We start from the raw sequence: 27,539 nt of genomic DNA on the forward strand, positions 1-27,539 counted from the left end.
TCTTTTTTTTTGTCCCTTCTTTTGTGTATTTTAGATTGGTCTTATCAAAAACTGCACTGCATATATGTATATTTAAACTAAATATTGTATGTGTATCATAAAAAAATAGCTATGTGTCGTTTACAGTTACGAGACTTTTGTTAGTTATTTGTAAGCGACCCTCTAGTGCTGTCAGTGGTAGAGTCCAGTGACGTCAGCAGCGGCAGTAATGGCTGCTGTTCTCATGCCGCCGATCTGATACATTAATATGAATTTAACATGATTTTTCAGCTATTTTCACCATTTATTAGTGACCGAACCCGCTGAAATCAAAAGTGATATTACAAGATATAGGTATGAAAGTATTTATGTACATAAATTAAGTCAATTTTAGAAAAGAATCCCTTTACTTGTTTGGCTGCTATGTGTTTTCTTTGAGTTTAGATTGAGTTAAAATGTCAGAATGTTTTGAAATTGTAGTATATGAAGGCTCATGAATACTCATATTCATTCATTCTGTGCTTCTTCTCTTTTAACTTAGAGTTATGTTTACTGCTCTCTTATTTTACCTGCTTATTTATTAGTATTGTGTTATAATTTGCAGTTTTTTCTAATGTTTACAAAGCGTACTGTGGTGGATATGAGATGCTAATACCATGGTATTTGGATAAATACCATTGTTATGTTTATGTATTCTTGCTATATTCATGTATCATGCTATTCTAATGTATGGAAAAGAATACCATGGTATTACTGTGGCACATGTACCATTACAATACAGTGTTTTTATGAACACTTAAAAACATTGTAGTACTATAGTACTGAATACTACAATGTAAACGTTTATAAGAGTTTGTAAGAGTTTTCTGCAGAAGTAATGACATAAAAATCTTGTGTTTCTGTGAGGACGCGGGCCCAGAACAGTCACCTACACATCAATAAACATTGATAATGTGATGTTTTTCATTTTGGCATTTCTATTTCGATTCATTTAATCTGTATCTGTAGATATTAAAGAGGTGAGACTGAGTTTTGCAGACAGACAGATCAATGAATACTGCAGAATTACTGTTTTTCAGTGTCTTTCATATCACATGACTGATATAGAGACATGTAATGTAGTCCACATTAATTTTTATGACACTTAAAAATATTGTAGTACTATGGTACTGAATGACTTGCATATATACTCAAGACTAAATGTGGTTCATGGTGTTAATATACTGATGATCTCTTGTGTCCATCCATCGGTCAGGCGGCAGAATGACGTCCATCATCAAGCTGACGGCTCTATCCGGAGTCCAGGAGGAATCGGCTCTGTGTTACCTGTTGCAGGTGGATGAATTCCGTTTCCTGCTGGACTGTGGCTGGGATGAAAGTTTCTCCATGGACATCATAGATTCGCTGAAGCGGTATGATAATTTGACAGTAAGGTGGCATTGTTTATATCATTTCCTGGCTGTATGTGATGTGTATTTCCCGTCCTGTCTGTCAGGTATGTCCATCAGGTGGACGCAGTGCTGCTCTCTCACCCTGATCATCTGCATCTGGGTGCTTTACCGTACGCTGTGGGCAAACTGGGGCTCAACTGCACCATCTACGCCACCATCCCCGTCTACAAGATGGGCCAGATGTTCATGTACGATCTCTATCAGGTGAGATGTACAAATGAAGCACTGCTTGTGATTGTCTGAAATTCTTTTCTTTTTAATTGTCAAATTAGTTAACAAAGAAAAAGTTTAACTGTTAGTTGAACTTAGAATCCCCATATTAAAGGTGCCATCGAAAGTTTTTTTACAGGATGTAATATAAGTCTAAGGTGTCCCCTGAATGTGTCTGTGAAGTTTCAGCTCAAAATACCCCATACATTTTCTTTAATTAATTTTTTTAACTTATTTTGGGGCATCATTAACTATGCACCGATTAAGGGGCTGCTGGCCCTTTAAATCTCACGCTCCCTGCCCATCGAGCTCGCGACTCGATATTACAGTGCATTTACAAAGTTCACACAGCTAATATAACCCTCAAATGGATCTTTACAAGATGTTTGTCATGCATGCTGCATGCATGCTTCGGGTCATGTGAGTATAGTATTTATTTGGATGTTTACATTTGATTCTGAATGAGTTTGATAGTGCTCCGTGGCTAAAGCTAACTTTACACACTGTTGGAGAGATTTATAAAGAATGAAGTTGTGTTAATGCATTATACAGACTGCAAGTGTTTAAAAATAGCGACGACTCTTGTCTGGGTGAATACAGTAATAAACAATGGTAACTTTAACCATATTTAACAGTACATTAGCAACATGTTAACGAAACATTTAGAAAGACAATTTATAAATATCACTAAAAATATCATGATATCATGGATCATGTCAGTTATTATTGCCCTGTCTGCCATTTTTCACTATTGTTCTTGCTTGCTTACCTAGTCTGATGATTCTGCTGTGCACAGATCCAGACGTTAATACTGGCTGCCCTTGTGTAATAACTTTCATAATGTTGGGAACATGGGCTGGCATATGCAAATATTGGGGGCGTACATATTAATGATCTCAACTGTTACGTAACAGTCGGTGTTATGTTGAGATTCGCCTGTTCTTCGGAGGTCTTTTAAACAAATGAGATTTATATAAGAAGGAGGAAACAATGGAGTTTGAGACTCACTGTATGTCATTTCCATGTACTGAACTCTTGTTATTCAACTATGCTGAGGTAAATTCAATTTTTAATTCTAGGGCACCTTTAAAATGTTTAATTGTGTTCAACACAAATTAAATTTTCTGGTGACGAAACATTAATTATGTCCCATCTTGTGTGATCTCAGTCTCGACACAACACAGAAGATTTCACTCTGTTCACACTGGATGATGTCGATTCAGCTTTTGACAAAATCCAGCAGCTGAAATACTCTCAGATCGTCAACCTGAAAGGTGAGATGTCTTCTTTTTTTCGATGACAAGAAAACATGTCTTCATTCACATGTACAAAAATAGGAAACTTAAACAGAAATTATGAAGCTTTTAAAGGATTAGTTCACTTTCAAATTAAAATTTCCTGATAATTTACTCACCCCCATGTCATCCAAGATGTTCATGTCTTTCTTTCTTCAGTCGAAAAGAAATTAAGGTTTTTGATAAAAACATTCCAGGATTTTTCTCCATATAGTGGACTTCAATGGACACCAAACGGTTGAAGGTGAAAATTACAGTTTCAGTGCAGCTTCAAAGGGACCTACACGATCCCAGATGTGGAATAACAGTCTTATCTAGCAAAACGATATGTCATTTTCTAAAAAAAAAAAAAAAAAAAAAAATGATATACTTTTAACCATAAATGCTCATCTTGAACTAGCTCTCTTCTTCTTCTCTATTAGAATTCCAGCAGTGTAGACACTGCTAAGTGTATTACTGCCCTCCACAGGTCAAAGTTTGAACTATATTGTCATACACAATATGCTAGTGCAAGTATATAACAATTAGTTCAAACTTTGACCTGTGGAGGGCAGTAATACACTTAGCAGTGTCTACACTGCCGGAATTCTAATAGAGAAGAAGAGAGCTAGTTCAAGATGAGCATTTATGGTTAAAAGTATATATATATATATAATATATATATATATATTTTTTTTTTAGAAAATGACAGATCGTTTTGGTAGATAAGACTCTTATTCCACATCTGGGATCGTGTAGGTCCCTTTGAAGCTGCACCGAAACTGTAATTTTCACCTTCAACCGTTTGGAGTCCATTGAAGTCCACTATATGGAGAAAAATCCTGGAATGTTTTCATCAAAAACCTTCATTTCTTTTCGACTGAAGAACGAAAGACATGAACATCTTGGATGACATGGAGGTGAGTAAATTATCATGAAATTTTCATTTGAAAGTGAACTAATCCTTTAATTCTCCAAATAGTGTTAATGTGTCCTTTTTGGCATCTTGAAAATTGATCATAAATTATTAACGAACAGGAAAAGGTCACGGTCTGTCCATCACCCCACTTCCTGCGGGTCACATGATTGGTGGCACTATCTGGAAAATAGTGAAGGATGGTGAGGAAGAGATCATCTATGCTGTGGATTTCAACCACAAGAGGGAGATGTGAGTATGAAAGAAATCACATGTACATGAAATGAATGTAGCATCAGAAAGTTTTAATTCATTAAAGGGTTAGTTCACCCAAAAATGAAAAATCTGTCATCATTAATCACCCTCATGACATCCCAAACCCTTAAGACTTTGTTCATCTTCAGAACACAAATAAATATATTTTTAATGAAATCTTAGAGATTTCTCTCTCTCCATTGAATGTCTATTTACCCTGATGCTTTAAAATGTTCATAAAGAGATTTGAAAATAAATCCCTATGAAACAAGTGGTTTGATTCAAGTCTTCTGAAGAGACATGATCACTTTATATAACGAACAGATTAATTTAGGCTTTTATTCACATGTAAACATTGAGCAGCGATTATACATAGAGCTCAAACGTACTTGGTTCTTGCAGAAGTTCAAATGCGCCTGTGACAAATGAAAATGAACCTTATTGTTTTTTGCACATCATTAAAGCATTTTTGAGCTTCCATTTGAATGCTCTAAGTATGTTCGCTGATCAGTGTTTACAATTATGACTGTTAATTAAAAATAAGACCAAAGTTCCTTTCAAGGAAAGTCTGTTCACTTACATACATACTCAACGTTTGTAATGAGTGGGCATCCAAGTCGATCTGTTAGAATGGGAAAATCTCAAAAACTGCTTGCCACACTCACATTTAAATAACATTCCAAATCAGCAACAAAATCTGGTCTGAACTGTTGCATAAATGTTGTTTCATAGGGTGTGTTCACACTTGACATGTTTGGGTCGTTTAAGACGAACCCTGGTGTGATTTCTCAGTTGCGGTTAATTTGATTAAAGGGTTAGTTCACCCAAAAATGAAAATTATGTCATTTAATGACTCACCCTCATGTCGTTCCAAACCCGTAAGACCTCCGTTCATCTTCAGAACACAGTTGAAGATATTTTAGATGTAGTCCGAGAGCTTTCTGTCCCTCCATTGAAAATGTATGTACGGTAGACTGTCCATGTCCAGAAAGGTAATAAAAACATCATCTAAGTAGTCCATGTGACATCAGTGGGTTAGTTAGAATTTTTTGAAGCATCGAAAATACATTTGGTCCAAAAATAACAAAAACTATGACTCTATTCAACATTGTCTTCTCTTCCGCAATCCTTTAACACGTCAGCAGCGTCTTACGTCAGCAGCGTCACTGCGGAGTCGTGAACCACACTCCGGAGCAGAAGGGGGCGGTAATGCACCAATAAGCTGGATGCCAACAGCCACAAAACAGGAAAGAAGAAGAAGCGGAGTCATGAACGCGGATTGACAACAGACCCGGAAGAGAATACAATGCTGAATAAAGTCGTAGTTTTTGTTATTTTTGGACCAAAATGTATTTTCGATACTTCAAAATGTTGCGGATGTCCGAGTTGCCAAAAACAACCACGACGTAAAAGTGCATTACCAACGCCGACAGATGAAAGGTTTCAATGGAATCAATTCAATGGAATCAATTCAATGGGATCAATTCAGTGGAATCAATTCAATGGAAAGGATTCCAGAAGAGAATACAATACTGAATAAAGTCGTAGTTTTTGTTATTTTTGGACCAAAATGTATTTTCGATGCTTCAAAAACTTCTAACTAACCCTCTGATGTCACATGGACTACTTTGATGATGTTTTTATTACCTTTCTGGACATGGACAGTATACCGTACATACATTTTCAATGGAGGGACAGAAAGCTCTCGGACTAAATCTAAAATATCTTAAACTGTGTTCCCAAGATGAACGGAGGTCTTACGGGTTTGGATCGACATGAGCGTGAGTCATTAATGATATCATTTTCATTTTTGGGTGAACTAACCCTTTAAGTGTGAACACTACCATCCAAACTCTGGTGCGGTTCAATTGAATTATGAACCCAACACGGACCAGAGACATGTAAACGAACCAAAACAGGACATGATGTCATAATATGCGACCCTAAAAAGGACAGAATCCTCAAGAATACCTGTTTTTCTCATCATAGTTTGACTTTTGTTTGGTAACCGCGTCTCCTCACAGCAGATCTTTGTTTGTGTGTGACAGAGGTATTCCTGTCGCTGTTTTGACTCCTTTACACTTTTTTTTAACTCTTCACAAGTTCTCAGCTGGTCAAAATACCATCATATGTAGGCTATGCACGTACAGCGAGCCCATTTAGCCCAGTACACTGCATTATTTTGGAAGTTTGGCAAGTTCCGTCTTGAAATATACGTCATAAAAGCCAACTGTGGCAAGCAGGGTGGGGCCGAGAGCCGTGGGAACGGAGCCATGAGAACGGAGTGCTCCCTTCCCACGGCTCTCGGCCCCACCACACTGACCAATCAGGTTATGAACATATCCCTATGCCTGTAGGTTCGGTATGTTAGGTTCGGTGTTAAAAATGCCAACGTAAATGCTTGAAAAGCAGACCAGGACTAAATGTTTTTGTTTTGTTTTGGAGTCCGAACCGAACTAGAAGTGTGAACATACTCTTTTGCTCAAATAGCGTTAAAAAAGCTTATATTTCAGGTTGGAATAGCCAATGTGCATATACAGTCATAAGCATGCGACTCAGAACACTGACTGTTTTCGTTTATTTAGAAGGCGGGGCTTATTCTGCCAAATTACGACACTTTGCACTTTCTTTGATCAAACCAACATCAAAAGTATCTTTAATGAAGTGAAATTAACTACAGCTTTTAAATATCTGAGGCATTTTTGAGCTCTGATCCAGTAGAGTAAAGCAGTATTTACATAATGTTTGTTGTTTCCTCTCAGTCATCTGAACGGCTGCTCTCTGGAGACCGTCAGCAGACCGTCTCTCCTTATCACAGACTCCTTCAACGCCTCATATGTACAGCCTCGCAGGAAACAACGTGACGAGCAACTGCTCAGTAAGTTCAAACAAACCTAATAGTTTGCTCGATGATTTGTCATCTAATTAAGCACTTATTAAATCTACTGCTCCAGTGAAGCAGAATCACTAATCCTGTTCTTTTGGACAAAGTGTGACATTTTACATTCTCTTCCAGCCAATGTCATGGAGACCCTGCGTGGTGACGGGAATGTGCTGATCGCCGTAGATACGGCAGGACGAGTGCTAGAGCTGGCTCAACTCCTGGATCAGATCTGGAGGACCAAAGACGCAGGATTGGGCGTCTACTCACTCGCCCTGCTCAACAACGTCAGCTACAACGTGGTGGAGTTCTCAAAGTCCCAGGTCTCACTGTTACAGTCAAATCCTACGTAGGGGTGTGCGATTTGTGTTGTCTACGGTAATATCAAAATTGTTGTTTTAAATGTGTGAGCTGACATTACAGACTAAATTTTTTCGCTTTGCAAAAACTAAAGAAACTCCTTGAGAATGCACACTTTAATTGCATGATGTAGCCTTTAAATATAGAGGGCCATTTTTCCCCAAATTCTCCAAAACTGTTCTCCAACCTTACGAATAAATTTTAATATTTTAAATCACCAATGAAATCTAACAACAACCGGCTCATAAATTGTGTTTCTAAACGCTCAAATCATGACAAAAAAACTTTGTATTATAAAACGTATTTTTCCGGCTTGATCAAGCTATTGTGCATGCACAGACCTAAATGCGTATCTCTTCGGAGGCGCGCGTCTGACTGTTTCTATAGAAACCGTGATTCTAACGGCCACTGAAGTGACGCGATGACTTTACCAGTCGGCGATTGGCTCTTATTTAGAAGGCGGGACTTATTCCGCCATATTGCGCGTTACACTTTCTCCCATTCAAAACAATACGAGTGACACGTCTTGTGTTATTCTATTGTCTTTGCTTTTGTTTATATCAAATGATATAGTTATGCAATATCACACAAGCAAGAGTGCTGTTTTTTCCAGAATATCAGCATGATTGCAAATTTCATATTTATTTTATAAAATAGTTAAATAAACAGTAAGCTAACATTTTGAGTTAATTCAATATTGTCTGTTTTTTTCACTGAAAATGACCTAATGAAACCTCTGCTGAGAACTTTTTTTTTGCATCCCTAAGCAACACATAGCGATGCTTCTTTACTGAATGAATTAGCGTCATAAACAAATCAGTTTAATAAATGATTAAACGAAGGAATGAATAAGTTTTTTTTGAATGAAATGCCTGTTTTTGCTTTATTTCATCAATGAAAATTGTTTTTTTGCGTCCCCAAGCAACACATAGTGGTGCTTCGTTACTGAATGAACCAGCATTTTTGAACAAATCAGTTTAATGAATGATTCAATGAATCCGTTGTTTGAATGAAATGCCGTTTTTTGCTATTTGTCAACGAAAAATTTCCAATGAAATCACAGCTGAACTGTTTTTTGTTTTTTTTTTACATCCCCAAGCAAAAAATAGCAGTACTTTGTTGCTGAATAAATCAGCGTTTTGAATGAATCAGTTTATTGAATGATTCAATGACTGAGTGAGTCAGCCATTTGAATCAATCATGTCTTATTAATCTAATTGAATTTGATTAAATGTAAGAATTTGGCATAAAAGATGTTATAAAACATTAGCTATTATTATTATTATAAAAAAATAGCCATTGTAAAGTTTAAGGGGGCAAATATTGCCTCGTGGTGGAAAAGTTAATTTCTGTTACTGCTATGATCTGATCACTGCACATAATATGAAATACATGAAAAGCTTAAAAACCAACCAAGGTACCAATTCAAAAGCACAAAACATTGTTTAATGATCATTATCAACAAAATCCCAGTCATCCCAATATCGCACACCCCTAATCCTACGTCATGGAAATTTCTCGCTGTGTCATATCTCAGATATAACGTTCCCATCACAGCACGTGTTCTCATGTTCTCTCACAGGTCGAGTGGATGAGCGATAAACTGATGCGATGCTTCGAGGACAAGCGGAACAACCCTTTCCAGTTCCGCCACCTCTCGCTCTGTCACAGTCTGGCCGATCTGTCCCGCGTGCCAAGTCCGAAGGTGGTTCTGTGCAGTCAGCCCGATCTGGAGTCAGGTTTCTCACGAGAGCTCTTCATACAGTGGTGTCAGGACGCCAAAAACTCAGTCATCCTCACCTACAGGACCACACCAGGAACACTGGCCCGCTACCTCATAGATAACCCAGGGGAGAAGAGGATGGACCTGGAGGTGAGGGCACTGGATTTATAGATCAGCATTAAGTCTGGTCCACTTTAACTTTTTCTGGCTAAGACCTGAATACTTATGGCGGGTTCAGACTACACAACATTTTTGTCTGTTTCGATAGTCACCGTGTCAGTTTATGCAATGTATGTGTCATTGTTTTGTTTGTGTGTAAATAGTTTGCTTATTATGCCTCTAAGGCAAATCTCTGAAAATCAGCAATTAGATCCCACACATTTTGGCAGATCTTGTGATTAATTATTCTTCTGCAGTGCTTTATAGATAATTTTTGTGTGCAATATCAGTGAAAATGCACTCTAACTATGGGACTTTGCAGCGTCGGATATGTTTGACTTGTTATTTTAAAGTTTTTTTTTAATTATTTATCTAAACCAGATAAGAAAACGTTGCCGACTGGAAGGGCGAGAACTAGAGGAATACTTGGAGAAAGAAAAAATGAAGAAAGAAGCTGCCAAAAAACTGGAGCAGGCGAAAGAGTGAGTGGTAATGTGTTTGTGAATAAAATGCTGTCAGAATGAAAAACTGCTTTGAATTGAAGTCTTTCTTACAGCATTTATCAAGTGTAGTGTGAGTAATGCTCTGCAAATATTCAAAGGAAAGATTCTCAGTGAAAAAAATCTATAGCTATAAATATTTTATGAATCATTCACGCTAGAGCTGCACGACTGGGTCAAAAAGTTATAGTGCTTTTTGAACTGTGATGTAAAACATTCAACATCTTCTGCTGCCGCTGCTTAAAAATGAATAAACCCGCTTTGAAACAGCAGCTCTCATGTTGATCGGGGTGTGCAAAAACCATGTTAGTGCCTTTTTTCTCCAAATTAATTCATATTCTATCCACAATGTCCACATTTATGCTCCTTAAAAGAACCAGTTTAGACCCACAACAAGTGAACTGAATGAAAAATAACCCAGATCTCTTTTACATTGTCCACAACCGTTCATTATTATTATTATTATTAATATGACTATTACAGTTTTCTGTTACTTGTAATACAAAGTTGATATGTCCTAATAATGTCCCGCATAGGTTTGGGTGTCATTTGAATTTTAGCGATTCAGATTCTTAATGATTCCTAGTTTCGATTCCAATAAGGTAAAAAATAAGTCTTTTTGCAAAACATTTCATTGCAGCTGAATACCATGAACAAAAATCTTTAATTTTAACAAACATACCACAGCAAAAACAACTAGCCTAACTAATATAAAATAAATAAGTAAATAAATTTCAAGCATTATGGTCCCACTTTATATTAAGTGGCCTTAACTACTATGTAATTACATTTAAATTAATCATTTGATACAATGCACTTATTGTGTACATACATGTATTTACATTGTTCTTATATTTTAAAAACACCTGCATGTAATTACATCTGTAATTAATTTCTGTATTTACATTTATAATTACACTGTTGACCCATCCCTTACACTTTAACCCACCCTTAAACCTACCCATACCACCAAAGCTTTCCCTAACCTTACCCGTATCCCACCTCAAAAGCAGCAAAAGTGTTTTGCAATTCAGTATGAACCCTATAAGTACATTGTACTTATTTTTTGATGTACGTACATAGTAGTTAAGGCCACTTAATATAAATTGGGACCAGCATTATTAATGACAAATAAACACTCAGTAATTAAATAAGAACAAATAAACAAATTAGCCATAGCACAAATAAATACAGCTGAACAAATATATGATTTGAAACAAACAGTGGTAGCTTTAGTATTCAGGTACAGAAACTGTAATCAAATGTAAAATAACAATGCACTTTATACATAAAATAAATATTACAAATACAGTTACAAACGTTATTCAGTCAAGATCAGCGAGTAAATTTTCTCTTTATCTTCTGTTGTTTAATTAGCGTTATTATATTAGTATATTAGGCTGCTGTCACTTTAAGAGGTGCACAGATCCAATATACTGTTACACGTTTTCTTTCTCAACTGTTTACCTTCACTTAAGACACAACCAGCTGTGTTTGAGGATATTTTGACATAATTTTGTGTGTATTTGTCCATTCAAGTGCAAGAAGACCGTATTTGCGCACTATATGAGAGGTAGCTTTCTGCGCGCTCGCTTTGGATGTGTGTGGCACAGAAAACAGTGTAAGTCTTCTTGCGCTTGAATGGTTTAAAATGCACACAAATCGACTACTGAATACAAAAAGGTCATTAAAAATGGTGAAAAACCTAAAATATACTGTTTACGTTATACATTCATATTGATTTTATCCTAACGATGCTGAGAAAATCACAGTTCATGAACATGTTATATGTCAACCACCCTTTTCTGTTGTCGTTTCTTCACTTTTATGGCTCATTGTAAGGTAATCTCAGCCATTTCACAAGTTCAATTATCTAATTCACAGCTTTATATATGAGGTTCAGTAACAGCTTTCTGTGTTCATGGCTAGGGTGGACTTGGACTCGAGTGATGAGAGCGATATGGAGGATGATCTGGAGCAGCCGGTGGCAGTGAAGACCAAACATCATGACCTGATGATGAAGGGCGAGGGCGGGAGGAAGGGCAGCTTCTTCAAACAGGCCAAGAAGTCCTACCCCATGTTCCCTACACACGAGGAGCGAATCAAATGGGATGAGTACGGAGAAATCATCAGGTGAACAAGACAAATTATAAAATGATAAAATGTGTAGCTTGAATGCAGTGTAAATTGCATGAAGTATAGTGATGGTATTAGATGGTAATACCATGGTATTTATGCAGTATTACATTGGTTTGTGCTAATATGTACTTTATATATTTTTTTTAATTATTTATTTAACCTTTATTTAACCAGGAAAGACTCTCTGAGATTAAAAATCTTTCACAGGAGTGACCTGGCCAAAATGAGCAGCAAAACAATTAGTTTCGACACAAATTTACACCATACACACAAAATTAAAAACAATTACATTTCATTGAATCATCTTCCATTTGCCGGATGACTACTTTAAATAAAATAAGTATTGATTTTTTTTCCCTTCAACATGCTTAAAGGTTTCATCTTACGTTTATTATGTCATATCAGGGTTATTATCGTTAACTAAAACTGAAACTATTAAAACATTTGTTGTTTGAAATAAAGCTAAAAATAAAATAAATACAAATATTAGTTAAAAAACTTAAACTAAAAAAATTAGAAAAAAATTAGAAATGTTGCCTTGGCAATAAACCGAAATAAGTTTAAGTTGAAGCAGTAAAATTATTAAATAACTACTATAACTAAAACTAAAACTGAATGGAAATAATTACTAAAACTGAATAAAAATAAATGTAACCTAAAATAGCAACGTTAAAAAAAAATAAAAATAAAAATGACAATAGCACATGACAAAATAACTAAAATTAACATAACTAAAAATATAAAAATTAAAGCCAATTCAAAATATTAATTAAACTAAAAGACAATCTAAAATAACACTGCCTTGAATGCAATGTAAAAAAAAATTTTTATTGTGCAATATTCATGTATCAGTTCTGTATTTTCTGAGGAATGACCCATGACCTCTGACCTCTAACCCTCAGGCCAGAGGAGTTTCTGGTTCCTGAGCTCCAGGCCACTGAAGAGGAGAAGAGCAAACTGGAGTCTGGACTGACTAACGGAGACGAGCCCATGGAGCAAGACCTGTCCGACGTCCCCACCAAATGCACCAGCACTACACAAACACTAGAGATCAGGTGAGGACTTCATCAGGACATCTTGTGCAATGACTGTTATTGCTTATTATGATAAATCAGAGAAAAGGTTAATAGGCCAAAGCTTAAATGCTTGAATTAATATTAGCAGATTAGTGGGTATGGCAGTGTTCAGGAATGATGTACTTTTTCTTTTTTTTTAAATGAAAAGGTTTAAAATTTAAAACAGAAGACATGGACCTAAATTTAATTTGTTTAAATGTTTTAAGAGGCTGAATTGTATTTGTTCAGAATGTGTCGTTCTAAGTTGTGGCCTGCAGAGGTCGCTCTCCCCCTTAGCATGTGAGATTGTCACAAATCAGTGTTTGGTAAAAATGTCACGCTTTTGCAGAGGTGTAAAATCATAGAAGTATCCTACAGTCAGTTAAAAACACCCAGGTTTTTCACAAACACTCATAGTGTCAGTGATTGCCATTACGCTGCTGTCAGCTTTAACAGAATAATTGCTACTTAATAACCCTCTATCCATCTCTAATGAATTGCTCTTCTGTGGCTTGTGTGTTTATTTGCTGCTGAACTGGTAGATAATGTGAGTTCAGACTCCATAAGTGATTTTAATCAGATGAGAAAATGTTTAAAACATTTGAGTTTTGAGGTTAATTTAATGGTAGTACATTTAAAATTATTAATGATTAGCATGTGTGGGTCTTCTTACTGTACGAGGACATGAACTTCATCTGTAGAGCTGCTCTGAGAGTCACTTTACCAGAATTTTACCATTTCATTTGAGAAAAAAATCATCATATCATATACACAGAAACTCAAAGGTCTTCATGACAACCCGTCAAAATAAGAGTTCAGTTTAACTTGAAGTTGACAGAAATTTAGCCTGCTACTATAGTACAGTAGAATGTAATACTTTAATTTTAAAGGCACATTATTTTTCTTCCATGTGTTAATTTTAACTTCGACACCACTGTTTACCAAAAAATAAAAGCAATTTTTAAATTCTAATTTGACTACATTTATAAAAGATTAAATTGTTCATGTTTTTGCCATTGTTTGATTACCACCATTTTTAACATTAAATTTATATTAAATCATGAATCCAGAAAAATTAAAACATTTCTAATACATTTTATCTATCTATATATATATATATATATATATATATATATATATATATATATATATATATATATATATATATAAATAAACATTTCATATGGCCATATTATTATAAACAAATTAATAAAATATTAAGTTTTATGAATTCAACTGATTAGACATGCTTTTGGATAATTAAAATGTAATCAAACCATTAAAACAAATGCATAATCACTGTTATAATTACGAGGGGTTTCTTGCAAATGTCAACTTAAAATATCTGCTAATATTTTTTATTTATTTTTATTTTTTTATTATTTATATTTTTAATATTTATTATTTTTCATGATAAATGTTTGTTTTGTGTTGGAAAAGGGTAAAACCATAGGCACCATGAAAATGTAACATAAATCCAAAAATCAGAGTCCGACCCATCAAGAGCTTTCCATGTTCCTGCCATTTTGTAAAGTCTCATTAAACAAGAAATATTTTATAAAAATTGTAAAAAGTTTTATTATTATTTTGTATATTGTGCATTATATACTGTAATATATATATATATATATATATATATATATATATATATATATGTATATATATATATATATATATGTATATATATATATATATATGTATATATGTATATCTGTATGTATATCTGTATGTATGTATATTTATTATGTATGTGTATGTGTGTGAATATGAATAATCTGTTACTGGTATTTTGTTAAAAACAAAAAACTAAAATTTAAATATGGTTTCATTGTATATTGCAACTTTGAGTATAAAAAAGTGAATTTATTTAATCGTTCTATAGCTTAATCTTACCGTAATTAGTCAAAGTAATCTTTGTATGTGGTGTGATAATACATTTTTAAAATATTGTATTGCTTATTCACACTTATGGTAGAATGACCCAGATATGCAGCATTCAGAGTCATTCATTCATCTGTTGTGTCTCAGAGCTCGAGTGTCGTACATCGATTACGAGGGCCGTTCTGACGGGGACTCCATTAAGAAGATCATAAACCAGATGAAACCCAGACAGCTAGTCATCGTTCACGGCCCGCCTGAGGCCAGTCAGGACCTGGCCGAGTCCTGCAAGGCCTTCAGCGGGAAAGACATCAAAGTTTACATGCCAAAACTGCAGGAGACGGTGGATGCCACCAGCGAGACCCACATTTACCAGGTAATACTTCTCTCTGGATGTTTTTAAGCTTAAATGTGTATTTTTTTTCTTTATATAAACTTTTGTAGTATTTTGTCCGTTTAAGGGGCTTTTTACGCAACACCATTTCAACTAAAAACAGAAATCTTTTTATGCTTTTTGGCCGTTCATTTAACATTGACATTACAAAGTGTCCAGTTTTCTGGAATATTTAGACTGATGAAGCTGTAAATGTCCCTGTAGGTCAGGCTGAAGGACTCTCTGGTCAGCTCGCTGCAGTTCTGTAAAGCCAAAGACACAGAGCTGGCCTGGATTGACGGTGTTCTGGACATGCGGGTGGAAAAAGTGGACACGGGTGTCATCGCTGAGATGGGAGAAGCAAAAGAGGACATGGAGGATGGAGAACCGGCCATGGACGTCACGCCGGACCTGTCGACTGAGCCCAGCGTCACGGCTAACCAGCGGGCCATGAAGACTCTGTTTGGAGAGGATGACAGGGAGATCTCAGAGGAGAGTGATGTCATACCCACGCTGGAGCCGCTGCCTGCTCATGAGGTGAGTGAGAGATTAAATAAAACATGTTTAACATAGAAATGATGTGATTTACAGTTTGTTTTTGTAGAGAGTCTGCTGCAGGGCAGCGAGAGAGAACAGGGAAATAAATGAGGTGGAACTAGAACTGAATGATTTGGGGGGGAATTGTTTTGGGGAAGCTGATAAAAATCGTGGTTGTGATTTAAAATTGAATTTAAGAAAATTCCAGGTTTGCTGTGCATTTTTGTAGGGCTGTGCAATTTGACCAAATATTTCTCATTTATATATTATCAATAAACTAATGATAATAATTGTTATTATCACTAAACAAAAATATAAAAAATCTAAAAAAAAAAAAAAAAAATATATATATATATATATATATATATATATATATATATATATATATATATATATATATATATATATATATATATATATATATATATATTATATTATATTATATTATATTATATTATATTATATTATATTATATATTTATATTATTATATTACTATTGTAGTATTTCACTGTAATATTTCACTGCAGTTTAAAATAGAAAATTGTGCTTGTTTGTAGGAATGTACAATTTGACCAAATTTTTATTTATTTATATATTAATATGACTATAAAATGATAATAATAAATAAAAATTAATAAATAAAAAGAAAAAAAAGAAATATTACTATTGTAGTATTTCACTATAAAAGATCCTAATTAAAATTATGATTGCAATTTAAAATGGAATTTAAATATTTTTGGCAAATATTTTGTGATTTATATATCAATAAGACTATAAAATTATAATAATAATTATTATTACTAAACAATGTAAAAATTACTAAATAAAAGAAAAAATAAATATTACTATTGTAGTATTTCACTGTAAAAAAAAAAAAATTCTGATTAAAATTGTGATTTCAATTTAAAATTGAATTTAAATATTTTTGGCAAATAATGATAATAGTAGTAGTAATAATACTTATTATTTTTTACCAAACAAAAATATAAAAATTACTAAATAAAAACAAAATAAGCAATATTGCTATTGTAATATTTCACTATAAAATTTAAGAAAAGTATGATATTTTATTTTACATTACAGCTGTACAGTTACAATACTTATATTTATGGCTGTCTTAACTTCATTTTCAAATGCTAAACCATCAAACTTTTATTTTGATGGAAAAACTCTTTTGTTGATAAGCACTTCTCATTACAATACGAGAAGATTATTTATGCATTTTATGTTTCCAAAAATGCACTTTAAAGCATTTGAAGCAGCATTTACTGTGAACCTGGTGGATAATGAGCGGCTCACGTGTAAGAACACAGTGCTGCGCTTCGCTCTGAAACACGGCGCATACATCTATTCAGTTAAATTGCAGATTTGATAATGTCATATCACAATGTCAGTTTTATTTTGAGTAGTGTTGCAGCCCTATGTGGAACAAAGAGACAGAGTTACAATATAAATGTGATAAACTGAACTCATGAAGAAGGTAAAATAAAGCCGTATACGATACAGTTCATCAGACATCAGAGGAAAGACATTAAAATAGATCTGCTGACTGAAGAAGCAAGACGAAACCTCTCATCAAACACTCCAGAGGCTCTGAGATTAACTGATAAGGTATTATATTACATGGCTCTCTTAAAATGCTTGATTCTGATTGGTCAGGTGTGACATTCCGAGGGCAGATATTGCCCAATAATGATCGTCGTCAATATCAAAGCTGAATAATGATGCTCATCCGGGTTTGTAAGGCCAGTGCATCTTTCATGTCTTGTTTGAAGACATGAAAGGCTCAAAGCTGCTTGCTAGTAACTGTTTTTTTTGCAGAAGCTTTGTGTTTAATTAGCTAATAAAATATTTCAACTCAAATCAATATTTTCTGCCTAATAATTTACTTATGTGGCAAGTAGCCGTGTAATAAGCGGGATAATGTACATCCAGCCCTGGTTTATTCCCTGTCAGGGTTTATTTTGCGATTATCCCTTGCTTTACATTATCCCTCGCTTATTGAGTAGTAACATGTGAAATAACACGTGTCGTTCACAGGTCCCAGGTCATCAGTCTGTGTTCATCAACGAACCTCGACTATCGGACTTCAAGCAGGTTCTGCTGCGTGAAGGGATCCAGGCGGAGTTTGTGGGCGGGGTTCTGGTGTGTAATAATCTGGTCGCTGTCAGGAGGGTGAGTGGAATCAGATTACACCTCATGATATGCAAATCATCAAAGCATTTGATTAGTGGACCGCACATTGAGGCGTACAGTCAGGGTGTGTTCTTTTGTTTCATCCGGGGCTTAATTTGTGTTGCAAAAAGCCAAATCTGGATCTGGCAACATTGGGATGCTGCCTTTTGAAATGCATTTATGCAATGAATTATAAAAAAAAACAAAAAAAAAAACACTTTTTTTCAATTATAATTTTAATAATAAAAATGGTAAGCACATTTTTTAAGCACATGTGCATCTTGTTGCATCCTGTTATGCTACATATATGCACACAAACTAAATCTGTTCACTCTAAGCTGTCAACGCAAGAATTACGCAAGAATTATGCAAGAATTACCTGTCTGGTAATCATGGAGCATAAAGTTGGTGATATAAGCAGTCTATATATATTTACAATAAATTTATATATATATATATATATATATATATATATATATATATATACAATATATATATATATATATATATATATATATATATATATTTATATATTTATTTTATTTGTTAATTTATTTGTTTCTTTTTTATTTTTATGTATTTATTTGTTCTAATTTATGTTTTTATAGGTTTTCATTTATTTTATTTTAATTTATTTCTTTGTAATTTTTATTAAAATATATTTATTTTTATTTATTTAGATTGTGTGTTTATTTGTTTTTGTTTGTTTTTATTTTGTTTTGTTTTTATTCATTTTATTTGTAATTTTGTTTATAGTTTTTAATAAAATAAATATATATATTTTTTTTTGTTTGTTTACTTATTTTTATTTATTTTAAATTTTAATTTATTTGTTTGTCATTTGTTTTATTCATTTATTTAGTTTGTGTGTTTTTATTTTGTTATAGGTTTTTATTGATTTTATTTTAATTCGTTTTTTTAATTTTTTATAAAATAAATATAAATGTATATAATTATTTATTTAGTTTGATTGTGTTTTTTTATTTTGTTTATTTCATTTTATTTTTAATTTTTTTGTCATTTTTAATAAAATAAATATACTGGTTTATTCATTAATTTAGTTGGATTGTGTGTTTGTTTTTTGAACTGTCATGTACATAGAAATAAAACCCATTTTCCATACAAAAATCATAATTTAAAAAAATACATTTAACAAAATAATTCTAAAGCAGAAATGAAGAGTCTTTATTAACCTGTGTACTGTGATCTCTTATGTTTAGTGACCGTAATGGTCTTTCTCTATAACATGGCAGTGTTTTGCACAACTGTTGAAACATTTCTACCAGTATATAATTTAAACTTAAATATTGCCCACCTCTACTACAGAGTATATTATCAGAAAACCATCTCAATGTGTCCAGCTTCTTTTTGTACTGTCTGTTTTTGTATTCAAGAACACAACATGCTCACCTGAACACCTCACTGTGTGCTGTACAACACTGACCTCATTGACCTCTCTCTTTCTTTCTCAGACGGAAGCGGGCCGCATTTGTCTGGAAGGCTGCCATTGTGATGACTACTACAGGATTCGTGAGCTGTTGTATCAGCAGTACGCTGTAGTTTAGCTCTTCAGTGCTGAACGGGTCTCATTCAGCGCCAGCCGTACCCTTAATTTCCTTTTGTAGGTTTTGAGTTGTGTATTTTTTATTATTGTTTCCCTGCACGTTTAAAAGGCAGGCGTTCTCTCTCGAAGTGACCCCAAATGAGAGCGTCTGTCAGGACTGTAGAAGAATCGTTGCTACTGTGCTTTTGTTCAGAGCTGCTGGATGCAAAGAAACATTTAAGGCTTTTTTTACCCCTTATTTTGTTCACAGATAAAGTTTTCGTAATGAAATGTTGTCAGTGTGGGTTTGTGCTTTTATCATTTGTGCAACACGCTACACAAAAAGGACACTGATATACTTTCCATCCTCATATTAACTGTATTGTTGTCCTTCAGCTCATGACTAATCCACATCATTGCCTCTTTCCTTGACCTGAATAACTGATCCAGGGTCAAAGCTCCCTGCGATGTTCATAAATATTTCCAGCATGGCTGATTCTGAGTCAGCTTTTTGAACGCACAAATCTGCCAGCACAGCAAACATTATGGCCCAGATATATATTACACAGTTGAAACCAGTTTATTTTCATCTCTATACAAAATATTAAACATTAATATGGGGTTATTAACTTCTTTTGACCAATTTTCAGTCGTTCTACTAGATATTTGAATAAGACATTTCTAAGGCTCTCACTGGATGGAACGATACAGATGTTAATGACATTAAGCGTTCAATTCAAGCGTTAATTAAGTTTAGTTAGTATCAAGTTAGTTTTAGTAATTTTGCTGTTATTTTTAAGTTTTTATTAAAATATGTCTATGGCTCAAAGACATTTAGATGTGTGCATCAATAGAAATTTACAAAAGTGGTTTAATATATATAGAAAGCACATTAAATGCAAGTAAAACGTCTACTTTTAAGGTTTCAAAAAGCTTTGGGAGTATAATATGTCAAAATGAGGGTGAAATTATGTTCCCTTCTCATTCAGTGTAACACTTTATGTAAAAATGGAAACGACATTAAAATATATAAAAGAATAAGTGAGCATACTAAATTTTATTCCATTTTAAATTAGTTAATTCTTGTTGACAAATGGGCATAACCTAGGATAGTGGCAAAGATTAAAAATGCAAGTAATTAGTCTTTAATATGGCATGAATAGATTTTTCTGTTGTAAATATCGCTGACAAGACATAGTGTAATGACTAAAATGTCATTACACTAAATGACATTTTAGTAGGTGTCTTCTGTAAAACATGGTAAAAATGTATTTTTAAGTTTTGCACAGAAAAAATGAATTAAAAAGGACCCATTCTGATGTATTGAAAAACAATTTAAAGCTGTATTAAACTTTTTCATCTTCGACCCCTATATCGTTTTCATCAACACTTTCCCCGTCAGCATTTTTTATTTTTTTTTGCCAGTGTTTTTGATCATTTTCACACAAATTTCATGGCCCCCAGAATATTTAGTTTTATGTATATATATCTGAACATGCAATATATCAAAAGAAAGAACAGAGCCTCTGCTTTTAAACAACAACAAAGGCTTTTGTTAGGCTATTCTGGCTTCATGCATTATTTTTATCAACACTTGAATGTGGGTACGTTTCATAAAAAAGCAACATTGTGAACAAAAAGCTGAGAAAAGACTACAACATGCATAAGCAATGCTTTTATCACTTGTTTCTGCTGCTGCTTCGCCTATGTTTTGATCAAATTCTGAACTCTTTCAGATATGTAATAGCACCTCCTTACCGCATAACAGATGAAAAGGAGAAATGTTGCCTTTGCAACTAGCTAAATAAAATCAGTTTACTTTTTAATATTTTCATTTCAAGCAACAAAAATGTTTTTATGGGCTTAGTTTTAGTTAATATAGCAACCTATAATAAAAACAAAAAAATCCACAATATATCCTTAATTTGTATTTATTTATTTATTTATTGATGCTGTCCAAGTCAGTATATAAGATTATACTTTTATTTCTGTTTGGTCTGCACTTAGTTTTGTTTTTCTTATTGCCCTTCACAAAGTGCAGAATCCTCTAAAACCAAGATCATTCAAATCTGTATTTAGTGGATTTTCTCTTGCTTGAATCATAAAAAAACAGCCTTAGGTTATTATTTCCTCTTCCACCAAGTTCCAACTTGTTACAGTTGGCCAGGCATCTGTTGAACCTTCATCTGTCAGACTCCCAGATGGTGTCGTGTGACCCATCAGGCCTGAGAAGATGCTTCCACTGACCCGCGGTCCATCCTAGTGATCTCTGTCCATGAAGGTATGAAAATGAAGCTCCTTACGGACTCTTCTTGTGCTGAAATCTGAAGGTGATTTGGAACATGGCAATGAATGTTGAAAACAAGAATGATAATTATCAGTTTCAGCTGTGAATAACCTGCTACACTGCAAAAAATGCTGTTCTTACTTAGAATTTTTGTCTTGTTTTCAGTCCAAATATCTAAAAATTCTTAGACCAAGAAGGAACATTGTTTCACAGATTCAAGAGCTTCTGCCCATCTTTACTTTTGAGAGACTCTCCCACTCTAAGACATCCCATTTATAGCTAATCATGTTACAGATCTGATTTCAATTATCTTAATTAGTTGATAGATGTTCTCCCAGCTAAATCCTTTCAAAATGTCTTGCTTTTTCAACATTTTGTTGCCCCTGTGCCAACTTTTTTGAGACCTGTAGCAGGCATCAAATTTAGTGGATAGCTCATTTAGTGGATAAAAGTGTAACATTTCTCCCTTTAAACATATGTTATCTATGTTCTATTGTGAATAAAATATTGGCTAATGTGATTTGAAAGTCTTTTAGTTTTCATTTTATTCAAATTTAAAAAACGTCCCAACATTTCTGGATTTCGGGTTGTATATACAGGCCATAGGCCTATATATATATAGAGTCAGACTGGGTGACGGAAAAATCTACCTCTGCACCTCCTTTTGTTGCATATTGATTTTGTACTTTAAAGATACTTAAATATATAGACTTTGTGTGTGTATCCCAGAACATTGTCTGTCCTCGTGTTTTATGTGAGTAAATAATCCTTTCTGTTAAAGAGATGAGGAGATTTTAAAAAGGCGAGTGAGATTCCTCGGTAAAGTACAGCATGATTCCAGTTCCACCTCTCTGCTTTTCATTTTGATAAGTGACAGAGACCGGCAGAAATGTCCATCAGCTAATCCTCTTAGCGTCCATAATGCTGACTCTGCTTTAATGGACCTGACAGCTGAGCTGTTGGCCAGAAATGGACCGTTGTGTTCCCGGAGCGCAGAGTTCACCGGCTCATCCACAGCAGTGACACTCTTGTCTGTTAGTGACCGCAGATGGCGACATAAGCTCTGTTCCTTCCTAAACCTAAACAGCACTTTAAGGCATAAACTTCCAATGCAAAAGCTGTTTAGAAAGCTTTTAACCAAATTCTGAGACAGTTTTGCATGTATCCTCCACTGGAAAGACAATCCCAAAATGCACTATTTATTTATTTTTATTATTATTTTTATTATTACAAGGACAATGCACATTAATAAACATTTCTGTCAAAATACCAGAGTTAGCCAGAAGGCTATTTTTTCACCTGTATCATGTTGATAGCTTAGCAGCATGCTAATGACAAACGCGGTGGGATTGAGTTGAAATTAAACCACCTGACTGAATTCTGTTTCGTGCTATTTTTTTGTTTGTTTGTTTTGTTCTATTGTATTTAAAGGGTTAGTTCACCCAAAATTGAAAATTCTGTCATTAATTACTCACCCTCATGTTGTTCCACACCCGTAAGACCTTCGTTCATCTTCGGAACACAAATTAAGATATTTTTGATGAAATCCAAGAGATATATGACTTGTCCATAGACAGCAATATAATCAACACTTTCAAGGTCCAGAAAGGTAGTAAAGACATTGCTAAAATAGTCGACTTGACTGCAGTGGTTCAAGCTTAATTTTATGAAGCGAGAATATACTTTTTGTGTGCAAAAACAAAACAAAAAAATAACGACTTTACATCTAGCGCTTCCAGGTTCTACATCAGAACGGCGACTCATTTTTCAAAGCTTCAAATCAATTGAACCAATTGTTTCACAAAATGATTTACAGTGCAAATGCAACAAAAACTCATGCATAAAAATAGTTTTTACAAATGCAAATTTTTTATTGAAAGTATAATCTATCAGATGCAATTAACTAATCATCTAATACCATTAAATAATAAATATAAGTGTCTGTATATGTATTCTTTTATCAATTTTCAGGGCTTGTTTTGTTTATTCTATGGATGCTAAACAGAGGTCAGATAAATAGTCAGCTAAACAGAGACTATTAACTACTATTATTCCTTTAAATTATATAAATTCCTCATTAAGACTTCTACAAATGTGTAAAACTCATCAGAGATCAGGTAATAGACACTTTTAGACACTTAATACTCAGGTAATAGATGGACACTTGTTCAATGATTCGCCTCTAGGGGGCGATCTCAGTGAATTCGCATTATTCATGGGTTCACAGATATCGCCCCAGTGTTGAACCACTGAAATTTCGAAAAGTTTCGAAACTGTTATGATGTAATTATTCCTTGTTTAATGAAATCACATGACAGGGCAGGGAGCGCAAGATTTAAAGGGGCCGCAGCCTGAATCGGTGCATAGTTAATGATGCACCAAAATAGGCAATTAAAAAAATTAATCTACGGGGTATTTTGAGCTGAAACTTTCAGGGGACACCTTAGACTTATATTAAATCTTGTGAAAGAACGTTCTAGGGCACTTTTAAAAAACGGCCATCACTACTTCAGTCTTGTCGACAGATTTAACAATGTCTTTAGTACGTTTCTGGACCTTGAAAGTGTTGATTATATTGCACGAGTCATATACCTCTCGGATTTGATCAAAAATATCTTAATTTGTGTTCTGAAGATGAACGAAGGTCTTACAGGTGTGGAACGACATGAGGGTGAGTAATAAATTACAGAATTTACATTTTTGGGTGATCTAACCCTTTAATTCAATAATAGTAAACTATAAAGCAAATACAGATGATTGTTTTACAGTTTAGAGAATGTCAGATAAAGAGCAAAAAATAATACTAATACAAGTTTTTGGCACTACATTAAACATCATCACACCAAATAGTAAAACCAATGACTATATAAATAATTTCTATAATTTATACAGATCAGTGAGTAAACTATTTTTTACTATTTGCATGTGTTTTCTTCAGTTGGCTCTCTCGGCCACCATACAAATTCACTTTTCCATACTTGCAAACGATTCTAACTCAAACTATCCAATTTAAATAAAGATTAAAAGAGTTGTTGGGAGCCTGGTGGTGGTGACTTTCATTCTTTTTACTTTTGACGATTGTATTTAGGTTCCAAAATTCATCAAAATTGTGTTAATTTGATTCAAGATTATCTTGATTAACAAAATATGTCAGAATCATACACTTTTGTTGGTCGCAAAGCTTATTTTCTGCAATAATCCAAAAGCCAATCCTATTTATTTTGAGGGAACCAGGCTGATGCAGGATGACATGGCCAAATATTATTGTTTTTGCACAATTTGACATGTTTCATTGAGTTATCACAAATAAACTCCAAGCACAGCTGCTTACAAAATCTTAAAAGATGTTTTTAATACCATTTGAATAAAAGGGCAAAGATGTCAGTTTTCCTAGACCAGACCAGACCATTTTTGGCCACTATCCGTTGTTATTTTACATTGACAAACACATAATCAGTGAGATTTACTGGCAAAATTAATGATAATCTACTACTAGAGATGGTTGTGAGGAGCTTATTTACACACAACAGTCATTGTAATAAATAATCTGTTCTCTTTTGATTGGCAACCAACCGCTTTTACTTGATAGAATCTAGTAGTTTATAACCAAAATGCACAGTCTTTTCCCCTATCTCTCAGCAGGTGGGTGAGATTGCTATCTCACCCACCGATAATCGAAACTGTAGTTTTGAGCAAGCAGATGACATCACTGTGTGTGGGATCTTTTAATGGTGGACCAGCACAAAGCTCAATCGATTTTCCCACAATCCTCACTAAAATGATGCAGTATACTGTAGAGATATGAAGTTTCCATCTCATTGCTATGCAGTTTCTAAGGTGTTCTGAGTGCATGCTTGCCTTTGCAAACAATTTTAACATTTGGATGGTTTGTGGTTGGTCGGTGAGATTAAAGATAATAATGTGTGAATGTGGGCAGTGTTAGCGGCTGGTAATGACGCTAATCAAACTTGCTGTGTGATTTCAACTCCAGTCAGCAGAATAAAATCTGATAATGTTTTTTTCCCTCTCATTTAGCAGGTAGTTTGTTGTTGTTTTTTAAAGTAACTTACAGATTATGAAAAAAAATTATCTTACATGAGCAATGATATTTGCTCTGCGGCAATAACAAATTTGCATTGTTGTTACCCTTTTTTTTGACATGCAATGGAGTAGCATGTAAATGTATGTGAACATGATCATTCTGTTCATGTTGTATGTACAGTTAGTCGTGCATATGATACTAAACTCTGTTAAATATGGGCTGCACCACTGATAATATTCACCATGTTCTTGAACTGCAGATGATCGACTGAACACTTGTTCCCAAGGTGATGGAGTTTGAAATATGCAGGATAGTACAGAAATAGCTGTCTGTTTCTGCAGGAAGAAGAATGAATTATGCCCTGCTCTATCAGTATTATACAACATGGGAGCAGAGTGTATTATGGGTAAGGTGACACTGTCATTTTTCTGCAAGAGAGAGAGATGTGGCAGTGTAGATATTAGATAATATTCTATATAAAAATGAGAGGAGCAACAATATAAAGCGCAAGAGAATGAAAACGGCTCCCATGAATCTTGAATCTTGTTAAAACTGTATAGTTCAGTGAATATTTGAACATGCACCATCTTTGATGTACTTTAGAATATATATATATATATATATATATATATATATATATATATATATATATATATATATATATATATATATATATATATATATATACATATATAGTGGCATGAAAAAGTATGTGAACCCCTTGCAGAATCTGTGAAAATGAGAATTTTTTAATAAAATAATTGAATAATTAAATTATTTTTTGTTTAATACTGTCCTGAGTAAGATATTTTACATAAAAGATGTTTACATTTAGTTCACAAGACAAAACAATAGCTGAATTTATTAAAATAACCCCATTCATAAGTATGTGAAGCATTGATTCTCAATACTGTGTGTGGTTATCTGATGATCCACGACTGTTTTTGTGTTTTGTGATGGTTGTTCATGAGTCTCTTGTTTGTCCTGAGCAGTTAAACTGAGCTCTGTTCTTCAGAAAAATCCTCCAGATCCTGCAGATTCATCAGTTTTCAAGCATTTTGCATATTTATATAATCTTGGTACTAAATGACTATGCATTCACATAACATTTGCATTGATTGTACTCCAAGGTATGTCAAAGAATACCATGAGTACGACTTTGAAATTGTTTTCAAGGTCAATTTGTTCAGAGTTCTTCTGAACTAAACTGCAGTAGAGACACAAGCAAGCCATTTGTTTGCATCTTTATCGTGACGAGACCGTCACTGCAGATTAAATGGACTCTTTCTGTGAGTAATAACCTTTGTGTCTGTGTTTGAGAAAAGGTTACCTTCTTCAGCTTCTGCATTTATTCTACACACAACTGATTCTAAACGGCAACTAATCCCTAGGCATCATCCTAACCAAAATAGAATAATCTAAAAAAGTTTGGTTGAAAATAGGCAAACCCGGCAGTTGGGTTAAATGTTTGCCCAACATGCTTTGCAGTTTTATTTACTCAACTATTGTTTAAAAATGATTATATGGCTTGCTTAAAATGAACCCAAAATAGGTTGAAAATTAAAAATCAGACACATAATCACTAGAGGCAACAATAATAATCAAAAGGTGAACCTTTATTAATATGGAGTTTAATAAGTGTCTATTGTTTAATTATTATTAAACATATTAATACATGTTAATTTCTTAAAGGTTCAGCTAAAAACATGTATTGATATGACAATTGAATACAACATATTTGAATCATTAAAGCCACGATTTTAATATTAATACATGGGAATTCATATTCATTCACACTTTA

The 27,539-nt window shown here is 33.9% G+C and overlaps 1 protein-coding gene across 2 annotated transcripts; it reads left to right on the forward strand.

The window, feature by feature from the left end:
• The first annotated feature begins 187 nt into the window (after positions 1 to 187).
• Positions 188 to 19,884, forward strand: cpsf2 (cleavage and polyadenylation specific factor 2). Of its 2 annotated transcripts, none has more exons than XM_067383303.1 (15): positions 188 to 333; positions 1,242 to 1,391; positions 1,475 to 1,634; positions 2,809 to 2,914; positions 3,953 to 4,082; positions 6,848 to 6,963; positions 7,102 to 7,289; positions 8,909 to 9,199; positions 9,590 to 9,690; positions 11,638 to 11,841; positions 12,750 to 12,902; positions 14,931 to 15,156; positions 15,379 to 15,690; positions 17,732 to 17,866; positions 19,339 to 19,884. In XM_067383303.1, exons 2-15 carry the CDS (start codon positions 1,243 to 1,245, stop codon positions 19,429 to 19,431), a joined length of 2,364 nt encoding a protein of 787 aa, XP_067239404.1. In that variant the 5' UTR covers positions 188 to 333; position 1,242; the 3' UTR covers positions 19,432 to 19,884. The 2 variants fall into 2 exon arrangements, with proteins under 2 accessions (XP_067239404.1, XP_067239403.1); XM_067383302.1 differs by having other exon boundaries at positions 1,235 to 1,391; positions 19,339 to 19,883.
• Positions 19,885 to 27,539: the final 7,655 nt, after the last annotated feature.

This window comes from Chanodichthys erythropterus, chromosome 4 (genome assembly GCF_024489055.1).
Source record: "Chanodichthys erythropterus isolate Z2021 chromosome 4, ASM2448905v1, whole genome shotgun sequence".
Classification (NCBI taxonomy): domain Eukaryota; kingdom Metazoa; phylum Chordata; class Actinopteri; order Cypriniformes; family Xenocyprididae; genus Chanodichthys; species Chanodichthys erythropterus.

Bases quoted from the DNA above. Each gene is read 5' to 3' on its own strand.
- cpsf2 (XM_067383303.1), top strand. From the start codon at position 1,243: ATGACGTCCATCATCAAGCTGACGGCTCTATCCGGAGTCCAGGAGGAA. The intron at 12,903-14,930 runs GTGAGGACTTCA...GTTGTGTCTCAG, and splicing joins ACACAAACACTAGAGATCAG to AGCTCGAGTGTCGTACATCG. The intron at 17,867-19,338 runs GTGAGTGGAATC...TTTCTTTCTCAG, and splicing joins ATCTGGTCGCTGTCAGGAGG to ACGGAAGCGGGCCGCATTTG.